This window comes from Perca fluviatilis, chromosome 22 (assembly GCF_010015445.1).
Source record: "Perca fluviatilis chromosome 22, GENO_Pfluv_1.0, whole genome shotgun sequence".
Classification (NCBI taxonomy): domain Eukaryota; kingdom Metazoa; phylum Chordata; class Actinopteri; order Perciformes; family Percidae; genus Perca; species Perca fluviatilis.
The window spans coordinates 17,467,248-17,481,007 of NC_053133.1; the positions used below are offsets into that span (position 1 = coordinate 17,467,248).

The following is a 13,760-nucleotide window of genomic DNA, read 5'->3' on the forward strand; positions in this document are numbered from 1 at the left end:
CACACAAAGAAACAACACACTCCAGGTATCTTGAGTTTGCTACTGCAGTGTCAAATAATGTAAATTATTCTTAACGAGTCACTGAAATAGGACAGTGACAGACATACAATTACAATTTTGTTCTGCTCTGTTTCCTTTGCAGACATAAATATTGTCCTTTTGAAAGCATTTGTGTATTTTCGTAAGCTGGGGCTGAACAAGTCTTTGCTTGGTTTAGAGACTCTGGCTAGGTCAGTGTCAAAATCCTCTTTCCAGCAATGTCAATGTGCTGACATTTTCTGTCAGCTTTCATTGTTTCATTGTTCCCCTGGCTTCTCCTGTTTGTAGCAGAAAAGGTGATACTCCACACCACTTTTGCTGTGTGATTAACAGAGGAATTATTGCACTTCCTGCAGTCTTCAGCAGCAGTAACTCTTGTTGTTATTTTTAGTTGCAGTCCTTGGCCTGTTGTCAGAGCTGCGTGTGGACCCGGATCTGCTCACCCTGCTGTTCGGCGAGAGTGTCCTGAATGATGCTGTGGCCATTGTCCTGACACAGTGAGTATCTTGTTTTTAGGATTTTTCTCTGCCTTTGCAATGCAATCTATTTCTAATAATAATAATACATTTATTTTTGATAGCGCTTTTATAGACACTCAAAGACGCTTTACAGTTTTTGTTACATAAATACAACAAACAGACAAGGTACATAGACAAGGTTACATAACAGACAAAAGAAAAGAAAAAACACATAGGTGCATGGACAAGCAGAGGCAAGCAAGAGAGCAATGAAAAGGAGGGAAAAACTGGGAAAGTCTATTTCTAGGTTTAATTGTGTGGGAGCTCAGTCTTTTCCAATTAGCATTATGGGTCTGGATGGATGCTGCCAGCTTTAAGGAAAGGGTGTGATTGGCAAAACCACATGAGTGCCTCGGATGCTATGCAGTGGACTGCGTAAGTGAGTTGCCCCTGGCACTGTCAGCATCTCATTAAAGTACTCAGTGGAGAGACTCACTACCAGGGTAGAGACACGCTCCCAGCTAACAAACTCGGTTAACACAGCTACTGTCAAATTTAGACAAAATACAGCATAAAAACCCTCGGAAGCTTAGTGAAGTAGCCATGATGCAGCCATGCCTTGTTCATTCATTTTTTCTCTACTTTAACCTCTTTCTCCAGCATTGCACCCTATGCATGTGTGTCCTGCTCACACACATTGCAGTCATTGTCTGCTCTATTTACGCATTGCTAGTGTACAAAGTAGACGTGCTAACAGATGGCAAGATTTGGAGCACTGAGATGGAGACAGAGAGAGGAGAGAACTCACACAGGTCCACATTCATGGCCACGCAGGCAGATGAAAAAATGGAGGTAGATGGGACAAGATATGTGTTCATATTTGCATATTGTATTCACACAGAATGACACATCACATGTACTGTACCTGCATCTCTTTCTCCGATTGCACAAATGGGCCCAGACAGGCAGGCAGATGGAAAGAAAAGGAGGCGAGTGTGCAGAAAGTTGTGTTCACGCTGTGGCTGCTGTCTTTGTGTACATTGAAGTGCAGAGGAGGGAGCCTGCACGTCTTCCCGGGTAAACACTCAGATAGTGCTGTGTTTGTTCCTGGAGTGGCGTGACCGGCCTTCATGCCATCTCCTGTCACTTGACTGGCTCGCTAGCCTGCCGGTTGCCCTGGCTCCACACACAAAGCTGGCCCTTATTAGTGAGCCACGCGGCGCCCTGGCACTGGAATTTTAACAAGCTCCCAGTGCAGCTCAACCTTACGCTGATGTGCCCTCTCACAGGCACTAAACCTCCTGCTCCAGCAGTCCTAACCCAGCCACCATTCAACCAGGTCCTGTGTTGACATCTTGAGGTTTTTATCTGGGAGTTAATAGCTCGATATGCCTGAAGATACAGTCTATAGAGGGTCAAACTGACCAAGGGACTAGTAGCCAAATGTAATGTGCTAACACAACAGGAGTCTTTATTTTCACAGAGGGGATACTAGATTTTCTCCTTTCAGCTTGCTGAGCTTATTAGCGACAGCTTGATTGATTCTTCCCTTTTTACCATTGGGATTAAGGCATATTGTGGTGTGTGCTAGCTCATTTCAACCAGACAGCATGAAAAGTGGAGATACATTACGGGTTCATGTGTCATTTAAATATTTTTTGACACCATTAGGTTCTTCAGCAAACCATTTTCATGGTAGCTGGAGTATAAAGTTAGTTTATGTAATGTTAGTAAAACTACCCTGGCTATCACAATATGTGTCCCATTAAATGTAGGAAGCAAACAACATCCCCCACTTTCACATTGTTTTGCTGACTCAATGGTTTGACATTCATTTAAATCAGCCAAAGTATAAAGGGTGTACATGGGAGGATCTGTGGTGGGCAAAGAAATGTAATCCCACAAAGGCAGCCAGCTCCATCAGCCACTCGCATGGGTGCCTGTCTGTGCTTGCTTCACCTCAGGCTCTCTCTCTCTCTCTCTCTCCTTTCCCTCCCTCTCTCCTCCCTGTGAGGCCTCTTTTGCACTCAATGACTTCCATGTGGAGGTCTCCCCTTCCCCCGTCAGAGTAAATACTTATAGAGGTGTGAATAGCAAGATGCTGTTTTCTTTGTGAACAACAATAGTATTTCCCCTGTTTCCCAATAACCACTAGGGGATGTCTCTCAGGCAAATAATTCAAAATGGATTGTTTTTCATGGAAGGATTTAACTTCTAAAGAAGGCCATGTATTCTTAGGAGTGACTCCAATAAATTGCACTTAAAGGCTTAGCTCAGCATAATAAGTGTGTGAAGTTATGCTCACTGCTGCAGACTGGTTTACACCAAGAACCAAGTGGGCCATATATCTGATGACTGCATTTGTTTCAGAGCCATAAACCATGTTGACGCTTTAATGTTTCAGCATCTGTAACACTCATTTTAATTTCTGCCGTAATTGTTCTATTGCCTTCTTTTTGTTCCATAGCAGTTTGTCTCTTTTTTTCATGTGTGTAACCCTTTTTTTTCAGTTGGTTTTGTCAATTTGTCTTCCAGTGCCATCACCACCTATACCCAGATGGGTGCAGGACACACCTTCGACCCCCATGCCGTCCTCCTCTCTGTTGGTTATTTTCTTGGAGTGCTTGCCGGCTCTTTCCTCTTGGGTTTCATATTCACAGTCATAACAGCCCTCATATCCTTTCATCCCCTCCCATCTTTGGCTCCGCACCCCCAACTCAATTATCATCTTAGCATCCGCTGCAATCTATCCACTTCCTCAACTTGGTAATTGCTTCTCTAACAAATCCCTACTGTACCACCTAAGCAAAAGAAACGCAACTACTGTAAGTCTAAAGTGCTCCTGTGACATTAATGGTTGCAGAGAGGTTGTCAATCAAGCCAGTAGCCTCTGATGAAGTCTGGACTTGCACTATTGTCCAGCATTTCCCTCTGAACTTTAGTTATAAGATGAAAAATGAGAATGTGTCATGAGAGGTTTGGGGCACAGCTCAGCTCTTATTTACAGTGTCTAATCTCTGAGTTTGAGCAACGCACAATGAGCATTTAATAGATTTTGCTGATGCTAACCATTGCAACAGCCTGCTCTCTTGTGCTGTCTCCTCAAACAGTGTCTTAAAGGGACTCAGTTTGACGTAGAGTTGCTTGTTTATCTTTTAATTACTTGCTGTACCTGTCCTTGTTAATTACAAAAACAATCAAACTTGGGAAGGAAAGTATTTATTATTGTAAGACAAGGGGGTATTTGAGGGAGTTGGGAATGCAGAGCAGCAATCTGTTAACAATTAGCACACCTACTATTGTGGTATTTACAGTACCTGAACCGACTCATCTTCATTTTCTGTGACTATCACAAATACTGAACTTCCAGTTTGTATTGTTCTTTCTGGAACACTGCTTTACAAGGAAGCTGTGCCAGAGGGGATGTGGGACAGTGAGAAAGCAGGAGTGGGATGTGGACTTTGTTATCTGCCGGAGAACTCACAGTAAGGGTCTCATTAAGACCCAGTGGGTTACTCGAATGGCAGACTCCTGGCTTAGTGAGCGGCTTCTGCAGTTGCTTTTTGTTTGCAGAGGCTGCAGAGAAACACTGCACTCTTCGGTACATGTAGTCTGCCACAACAGGATTACATTTGTATTGCAATTCCAACCGTGTATTAGCCTGATGCAAAGTGTCAAGCAGTGTATGATTATCTTCTTGTATATCTTTAACTCTCTTTCCACCTCACCAAATTCACTCGGCTATGTGAGAATCCACTGCTGGAAACATCTGTCTTCTTTCTGTTGTCCTGGAGCAGCTTCCTCTCAGCTGAAGCTAGTGGACTTTCAGGTGAGTGCTGTATGACTTATATGATGTGTGTGTGTGTGTGTGTGTGTGTTGTGTGTGTGTGTGTGTGTGTGTGTGTGTGTGTGTGTGTGTGTGTGTGTGTGTGTGTGTGTGTGTGTGTGTGTCTCAGTGCTGATTGTAGCTTGGAGGTCAGACAGAATACAAATCCTGTTAGCAGACTGCTGCCCTCTCCCTCAGGCGTCCCTTCTCAAGTGCATGCACTGACTCGCTCACTCCTCCACAATATCAGTGGCACAAGCATCTGTTTGATTGGCAAGCTCTGCTGCTTCAATGCATCTCTGTGGCCACTGGTACTCCACAAACCTGGAAATGATGTGCGCACATTGTCCGCTGTCCAGACATGACCATCTGCACAATTCCCTGCTCAGCAACAGATGAAAATCCACACCAGCATCAGAGGAAGGCCGTTCCCTTAAATAAACAGTGTGGTATGGCATGTGTGTATTAGACACACATGCCAGGCGTTGTAGCGAGTCAATAATGTATAGATGAGAAAGTATTAAGCCATCACCTCTCTACAGAGAACTGTAGGTACCAATCCCATTTTGGTCTCAACCCCCGTAACTCATTTTAAAATGGTGTCCGCCCTCCTCTGTCTGAGCATGTTTGTATATTTTGTTTCGAAACGGCACCACAGATCAAGAAAGCCATAATAGTAGTCTTGCCCTAGCTGTTTGCACAGATTTCCTGGAAAGTCAAGGTCCCATGTAAATATGGATACATGACCTTGCATCTATTTTCTTTATCTATCACCAAAGGGAGTTTGAATTTTTATTACATTGTTAGATTTTTCACTTTACTGATTCATAGCATATGGAAGCTTGGGTAGCTTGTGTTTGGAAAACAACAATTACTTGGCTCAACTGCCTGGAATTGTCTTCATCTATTATTTCACCGACCAGTCGTAATGTAGTTCTGAAATACCAATGTAGTGTACATATGCCCAAATACGTGTTGTTGTTCCTCCTGCCCTGATTGTGTCAGAGGAATTCCACTCACTTAGTTGATGTTGTAGCTCTCCACTTGGCAGTACTCCCTGTGGCCTGTGAGGAGGAGGAGGAGGTGGTTTTAATGAAATAGTGTAACCTTTGTCCATTGGACCTAGATGTCTACAAACTACACCACTCTGAATACTGCCCAGTGTGGGAGGAACACACTGCAGGAAAACCAAGGGCAATGATTCTCAGTACTATCTGATGCAGAGCCTCGGGTACTTTTCTGTACTATATTAATACTGCAATATCAGGGCTAATAGTAAAATTTTGACGTCAAACCCGCACTGTTATAAAACATATTTTGATGCTGATGTTTTGTCACAGTAATCTAAAAATGAGTCCTATTGCAATCTTCGATGTTCTTTGTCCAAAATTGGACCCAAGAAAACTAATCTGTGGAGTGCCACTCTGGTCAAAAGCCTTTAATGTACCATTTGGGGTGAAGCGGCACCTCATACAGAGCGACCCAGTGAGCGATGAGAGTCCTCCCTGGTGTCCTTTGGTAATCAAGGCTCTTTCTGTCTCTTTTAATTGCTGGAGTTTAGCGAGGGTGTGCCTAATGACCCTCGGCCTCGCAGGGAGCCCTGCTGTCATTAATCTTATGCCCCTCACAACTGCTCATTATGGGATGCATCTCATCTGTTACCAAGTGCCCCGAGTGGAGGAGTCTTTATGTGGGTGGTGGATGATGTGTTACCTCCGTCAGTAAGTAAACAAAGGAGGATGTTGAAGCCCTAAACCAAATGGAACCAAATCCAGAAAGGCATGCTCCATTAGACTTTGTCTGGTAAGAACATTGTGAACAGGGATTACTGGAGCTAGTATAGTGCATGTACAGGTCAGCATCCTAGTGTGAAAGCGGATGGTGAGAAAAGAATAATGGACTGGCTTCACTTAGCAGCCTGAACCACAGGTGCTATATTTATTTATTACTGCCAGCTCTGTCCTCTAACTATTGCTCCCCATCACAGTCATTTCACATTTTCTTCCATCTTCTGTGATTCTCTCACAAAGTAGAGGGAGCAAAAATGTGAAATTGAATTTCTGCAACGAGCCAAGCATGTCCTGTGAGGCAGCAACCCACCTTTTATGCTATGCAATTCAAATTCCAGCTCTCTGCTCCAGCCAGCCTCCTCTTTACCAGCAGGGGCCCTAATCACTCCGTCCACCCTGTTTCCTCTCTCTGTAGAGCTGCCTTTCTTTCAATTGTGTATTTTTGCTTGACATTTACTTGCCTTTTGTTAATATCTGGCACGATCTACAGCAATGATGTCATTCTTTTGCATTTATCATTCCCAGAGCTTCATGTCTTTGGAGTAGAAATGGAACTAACGTTTTTGGCCAAAAACATGAGGATGCTTGAATTGGGTTGGACAGCACATTTTGACTAAGCTGTTTATACAGCTGGACTCCACTGGAACCAGGACAATGGGTGGATAATGGGTTGGGTCGGTCTGATTTGGTGTCAAATACTTAATACGCTCAAATGCAAAAGTAGCTGCACGCAGTAGGATTCATTTGAATTCTTGTACTTTTTGGTAAATGCTTACATGCATTTGTTTTGCTAATCTTTCTCTTCGTTTAATCATCATGTCCAGGTTGAATTTAAAATCATGTTTTTGAGCTAAACTGGAAGTGTATATCTGGTCAGTTGCTTTGATTTAAAAAAATGCTGGGTTGAACCATGCAGACAAAGATTCTTTTCACAAATAACTGTCCTACGATGGAAGAACCTCATACAGCATACTCACAACATGAGAGGCCCCAAGGCTCTGTGTGTTAACCAGCACACAAACATACACACAACCTGCTGATTACATAATAGGTGCATGTCTCAGCAATTTTGCATACTTTGTACTAATTAGATACAGCACATTGTTTAACTCCCTCCTGTTTATAGAACACTCCTCCATGAGTTTTTCCAACAAAATGGTGATGCTCACATTTATAACTAACAGATGTCATCATGGATGTTTAATACTTTATTGGCTATTTTGTTATTCCCCTTTTTTGAATTTTCATTTTCACTTTTTTTAAATCTTTCAGGTATTGTGGCGGTGCTGTTTTGTGGCCTGAGCCAGGCAAGGTACACGATTCACAATTTATCTTCCCAGGGTAGGACCAGGACCAAGGAGGTGGGTTCATGGAGGATGATTGAGCCTTATTTCACTATTGTTTTCAAACAGCATTTTTTTTAGTTTACTCACTTTGTTCACATTGCCTTTCGATGCCAATGTTTGTGTCTTGCGTGCATGTACAAGCAATCATTAATTGCCACTAGTGCTCTGGTTGTCCAGTGGGTGTCTGTGTGGGAGGCCTGTCTCCACTATCTGCTTAATAGGCTGAGCACAGATGGAGGCCAGCACGCTGTCATACTGTACCGGCAAGTTTCACAGAGGAGCAAATAAATCAGAAGTACGCAAATATACTCATATATGCATTTATTATTCATTATCTGTGCCACAGTGGAGCTAACTGTTTATCACAGAAAAGTTTTTTTAAAAGGCTACAGTATGCAGCATAGCTGAAGCCTTTGCCTATAAAGTGGATTGGCTATGCAGTAGTCAATGCATGTGTATGGTGCAGTATGCTTACTTGTCAGAACGCCTTTATCTACATCTTTATGATTTATACATGCAGCTGCAGCTCAAAGGACAAGACAAAGTGATTTAGTGTATGCAGACACTGGTTGAATAGCTAGAAGGAGAAATACATTTCTCTGTGGCATCTCTTGTCCCTGTGATGCGAGACGCTTAAGGGAAAAGGTACATTAATTCAATTAGATAGCTTTTTACAAAAGCTTTACTGCAAGGCTGGTTTAACTGGTAAAAACAGAAAATAATAAATCATTAATGAAATCATAACATCTGCTCTAATTACATCCAGATACAACATAAGGACCATAATAAATATTTGATTTCTTATGCAGAAATGCCCCATTAAAATTATTCAAATTCAATTTTTATCCACAGTAAATGACATCCAAGCAATTTGATATGGCCTGGATCATTACAGGAACTGCAGTTCCTGTAATGATCACTACATGTAGGACTGAGTTGTAATATTCCTTTATCAGGAAGTATCATGGGAAAGGAACAAGTTATTAGCTGCTCTTTTTTTAAGTCCAGAAAGCTACTCTTTACACATTTGAACAAACAGCATGTGTCATAAGAATGATGACAAGAACATGTCTGGTGCTACATGCAACCACATTAAGGCCTCGAACTGTAGATGTTTGCAGTTGCTGCCTCAAAGGATCAGGGAATAACATCAACACTGGATTTGTCGTGTTTGTACAAATCTAAGCCTGTTTACCCATTTTCAGATATGATCCGAGTCCCTCACTGTCACCCCACTACACACACACACATACACACACACACACACACACACACACACACACACACACCCTCCACCCTGATCCCCTCCCCATCTCGGATGACCTTCTCCCTCATGATCCTCTCAATCCCTTTTATAATTTGCAGCTCTTTGAAGTCTTCAATTTCCTGGGGGAGATTTTCATCTTCAGCTACATGGGATATGCATTGTTGACGTTTCCTCACGTCTTCAAAGCTCTCTTCATTACTGGGGCATTTGTATCCTTTTCTGCTAAATGACGGAGCATCTTCCCTCCCTGCTGTGCAGGCTTTGGATCCCACTCAGACCCCCAGGAATGATGTTCTGTTCAGTTTTGTTCCGTGTTTTCCACATTCTGTCATAATCCTTATCTGCACAATCATCTGCCGCTTATTTGACCAGAGTGGTTTTCCTGTTTTCTACCTTGCCTCTCTGCTGCAGTGCAGTAATTTCCCCAGTCCTTTAAGAAAACCTCAGCACTTAAATTGTACAGATTTGATCCGATGAGCTCTGCAAATGCCATTCAGTCGGTCTCTCATGATCCCCATCTCTGCAGAATAAGATGTTGCAGTGCAGCATTTGCTCTGAGGAATGCCTATGAAACACAAATTTAAATTGGTCCTTGATTATTGTTACTGCTGCTTGATTTCCGTTCTCTAGCAAAGCTCAGTGGAATAAAGATGTTTGCCTGTTTGAAATAAGCTTACAGTACTTTAATTTGTAGTGGATTATGCCCCGTATCCCTTTTGAGGTTGAAGATTAAATCTTATTAGTTCTCGAATCTCCAGTGAAAGAGGTTTCTTCTGTTCTTTAAGGTTTTCCCATCTCTTTTAAGGAAAAAAATCCACTCTAAAATGCTTTTAACACTGTTAAACAGCTATTGGTGACATATTTGCACATAAATGCAAGGTATATTTATCTTATTCTCATTCAATGACCAAATGTAGAAACAGATAATGCATTTACAAAGATTTTTGATAATCAATTAATTGTTTAAGTCATATATTGTGCAAAAATGCCAACATTTTACTGGTTCCAGCTTCTCAAATGTAAGGATTATTGCTTTTGTCAGTTTTATATCACTGTCAATATTTTTGAGTTGGGCTTTTCCCCCCCGAATGTAATGTCAACTTAGGCTCTGGGAAATTGTGATGATGAGCAATTTTTTAACTAAATGATTTATTAAATAATCCCAAAAAATAGTGAGAATTAATTGATACAAGTTTGACTGTACCTTATATGTAGTCAACAGTAAATGGTCAAGTTGGGGGCGTAAAAATGCTCAGACTTAAAATATTGCACATAGACTCAAAAACCATGCCGGCAGAAATCCATCCCAGAAGATGCATTAAGTACACCAACCTAATTATTGGCTGTCGGACAGTCTGGCCAGTCTGTTTGATGTGTTCCGTGCCATCATCATCTGCCTTCATTTGGGCCAATTTGACTTGTTGAATCAGCCAGTGGGCAGTCAGACTCAATGACCAATTACCGGAAATGACGAGCGGGATGAGCGTGACGAACGGCTCTCAAAATCTGATGAAAATCTTTTAAACTGACCTTTGTCGATCTGAAATGAAGACAGATTCAGCAACTGCATGGCCTATCTCTCGCTTAAAATGTTTTCAGGAACACATTTCGTTGAACTGTTTTCGTAAAATACGCGATCGTAATCTGAACGAGCTTCCATTACGGTATGGCTTTGAAATTCGGGAGAAGCCAGACCCACGTGACGCATTCGTCCAATCAGCTGCCGGTTTTCATTTTTTGGCCCAGATTAGCGCCGCCTGCTGTTATGGAGACGCATTATAGCTTGCGCATGCGCAGAATGTACGCTCAAGTCGGCGTTGCTTCAATGTGTTCCGAGGTACTTTTTTGACCAACTCGGGGAGACTGATCAGTCCAACTGCCTTTTCTGCCGACGGTCAGTCATCGGGTTGGTGTGTCAGAGCCTTTAGTTTCTTCTCTGACTGCAAAGCAGCTACAAAACATGATTGTGTTATCAAAAAGCCATCAGCCCCTTAATGATACTTATACATGTTAAAGTTATACTATCATAACAGATGGTTCATATTCACAGCTGCTGTTGTATCCGTCAGCTTTACTTCCTGAAGGGAACAGAGGGGTAGTAATGGACTGCTGGCTACAATTGTCCTTGCCGGAGAGCTGGCATGACCATAGCGTATGCCCGAGGAGAGACTCTAGTGGCTGCACTCCAAGGGGCTGTTCTTTCACAGTCCAGTGCCCAGATGGCCAGCAATTATTATTACAATCCATCTTCCACCATAGGGTCAAAGGAGCCAGAGAAAGAGTCCACTGAGCGGATTCTTTTTCCAATGCTCTTATGTTCAGTGTGAGGGGCTGCCAGGGAGACAATGTTTGGCTTGAGCTTTGAGCCTGGCTAATCTGGCAAACTGCACCTACTGGAAGCTGACCCGGAAATACAAACAGGAATAAATGGAGGTCAGAGTCATCTTGTACGGTTCTAAAAGGGTCTATAAAAATGAAATAACCCCAGTGATTCAAGCCTGTTAATCGCTCTTTGGTTACGCAGTAGATTTTAATCGCCGTAGCTTGCAGCCTTTTGCCAGTGACAATGGAGATGGGCTTTATTTGAAATGAAGCTGAGATGAAAGTGCTTAATTACCTCCATTCAAATAGCTTAGAGGCCTTTGATGAATAGAAATGACTGCTTTTGGGAGCAGGATATTGCTTTTGAAAATCCATAGGGTGCATGAGATCTAATATTGACTGCAGGGTGCGGGGGAGCTCTGTTTTAGTAATAGCCCTGTCAGACTTTGGTTCCCTGCCTAAAATATTGGTCCTTTTATTATTGCAGGCATCATATTTAGACTTATTGTAGAAAATTATGCTAAAGCAGGGGTATCTATGTGCATTGAGGATTTGTATGCACCAAAAGTAAAAGAGGTTCCGAAGAAGTGTTTTTTAAAAGTGTAAAAAGCTTGCTTGATCTCCTCCAGCCCAGCCTCCTCCAGTTTTTAACTTAGACTTGGGTACCACTAACAAGAACTTACCGGAGAATCTCAGGCTGCACTCAGGCTCATATGAGGTTCGGAGGTTTTATGGGGCTGCTGTACGTTTTCCTAAATGTATCAGAAAATATGTTAAGTGTATCCAGGACAGCAGCTATGTCCCTGATAGTTGTACAGATATCCTCTCCCAAACTGCTGCCCAGGACACTTAGCATTCAGTCCCATCCTATGTGAAACATCAAAGTGTGTGTGGAGGGCAGAGACAGCTGGCAGAGCCTGATTGGCTTCATGCCTCGACATGGTGCCACAGTGCTGTATTTGCATGCTAAAAAGAAAATATTCAGAGATTATTTTGTTATGTGTGTGCACATGTGTTGATATTCATAGGTGTAATTTTACAGCCTGATCTTGCATATAATTAGCACGTTTGTTTGGAATTTTGTATTTTGTCTGATATGTATTAAAAGGATCGATGTGAAGTCAACCAGGGGTATTCTTTTAGAATAAATTACAAAAGCAAAACCTTAATTTATCAATAATTGAACCTAACCTGACTGCAGACTTAATCTCAAACAGTTTAAATGCAACTGAATGCATGCATGCATTTCTGACAAAAATATTTCTCTGGCACTGTCCAAATATCCAAATTCCCATGGCAACATGTTGACTGATAAGTGTACTTTAACGTGTGTGTGTGTGTGTGTGTGTGTTTGTGTGTGTGTGTGTGTGTGTGTGTGTGTGTGTGTGTCTTAGACACAAGTATTCTCCTTAATCTGCGCTCATTATGAACAGATCTCCATCTTTATATCAAGAGCCTGCAACATCTACCCCTTTTCATTCCTCCTCAACCTGGGACGCACAACCAAGATACCTTGCCCCTTCCAGCACTTCATGATGTTTGCAGGTAATGTTCTTGATAATACCTATTAACATTATTTATTGCGATTTATTTTTCATTTGTAGCAACATTTTGCATAATTGGACCTTGCTGAAAAAATATATTTGATCACATCTGTTATGTTATCTTTGGCTTCTATTTTGATAAATGTTGGGGTTGGTAATATTATTGCTGCAAGAAGCTAATTTACCCTAAACTCTTTAATTATTCTATTCTCTTCACTGTGTGCAGCTTATGGCATTAGTGAGGATGCTGAAAGTACAGTGTTGTGTGGGTGTGTGTGTGTGTGTGTGTGTGTGTGTGTGTGGACCATAGACTGCATATTAATGGACAGCGCATGTGTGATGTCACCCATTGATTTGTGGAGATCTGCTATCTGTCGTCGAGTTTGCCGTTACGGGCGCAGCCATCCTGGTTGCGGATGTGACGATTTTAGACGAGAGGGAGGAGCTGCTTACACTCTACGTTACGTTACACACTTTCACTGGTAATCACATCATAGCCACGCCCTAAAACACCCCCTGCTTTATCGACGATTTTAAAATCAATGAGACCATAATTCAAAAAATTCATTCATCATTCTGTGTTGCAGAAGACTTAAAACTAGCGATTGAGACCATAAACTCATTATGAAAATGTTTACTGAGGTAATAAATCAAGTGACTTCTACAGAAACCGACCTACTTTTGCAACCGCACGTGTCGCCCCATGCTGGAATTCAGATAGAATGCAGGTTTAAGGCACTTCCGCATTTGCAGCACTTCGTCAAACCGGATGCGTTGTCCGTTAATATTAAAAGTCTATGGTGTGGACACAAAGACGTGCCATCCTAAGGCTTTATAATAATAGATATATATTAATAATTCACTCATCCTTTTCTATTTTTGTATCTGTATTTTGCAGAAGACTAAATAAGGCATCGCCTCACTTTAGTGTCTAATGGTTGAAGCTCTGAATGGTTTCATGATGTAGGAGAAAGGGATATCCGAGGGGTAGCGCAGCAACAGCATGTTTCGCTGCTGACCCACTTTACCTCTTACATAAGAAGGCTTCTTTGTAAAAAGCCCTTGTCTTGCTATTTTAAAAAAAACTCACCACCATCACCACCACCTCCCCCATCTGTTCCTCGTGGCAGTAAAGGATTTGCTCTGGGAATTGTTTTGGCTTTAAGTA

At 42.0% G+C, this 13,760-nt stretch overlaps 1 protein-coding gene across 2 annotated transcripts in view; it reads left to right on the forward strand.

The window, feature by feature from the left end:
- LOC120552243 (sodium/hydrogen exchanger 9-like) overlaps window positions 1-13,760 on the forward strand; it is a 64,549-nt gene that overhangs the window by 20,028 nt on the left and 30,761 nt on the right. For both annotated transcript variants that reach the window (XM_039790098.1, XM_039790100.1), the window contains exons 6-11: window positions 431-536; window positions 3,033-3,171; window positions 4,221-4,326; window positions 7,386-7,474; window positions 8,825-8,935; window positions 12,482-12,593. In XM_039790098.1, the coding sequence (XP_039646032.1) occupies window positions 431-536; window positions 3,033-3,171; window positions 4,221-4,326; window positions 7,386-7,474; window positions 8,825-8,935; window positions 12,482-12,593 (663 nt within the window). The remainder of the gene's footprint in view (window positions 1-430; window positions 537-3,032; window positions 3,172-4,220; window positions 4,327-7,385; window positions 7,475-8,824; window positions 8,936-12,481; window positions 12,594-13,760) is intronic.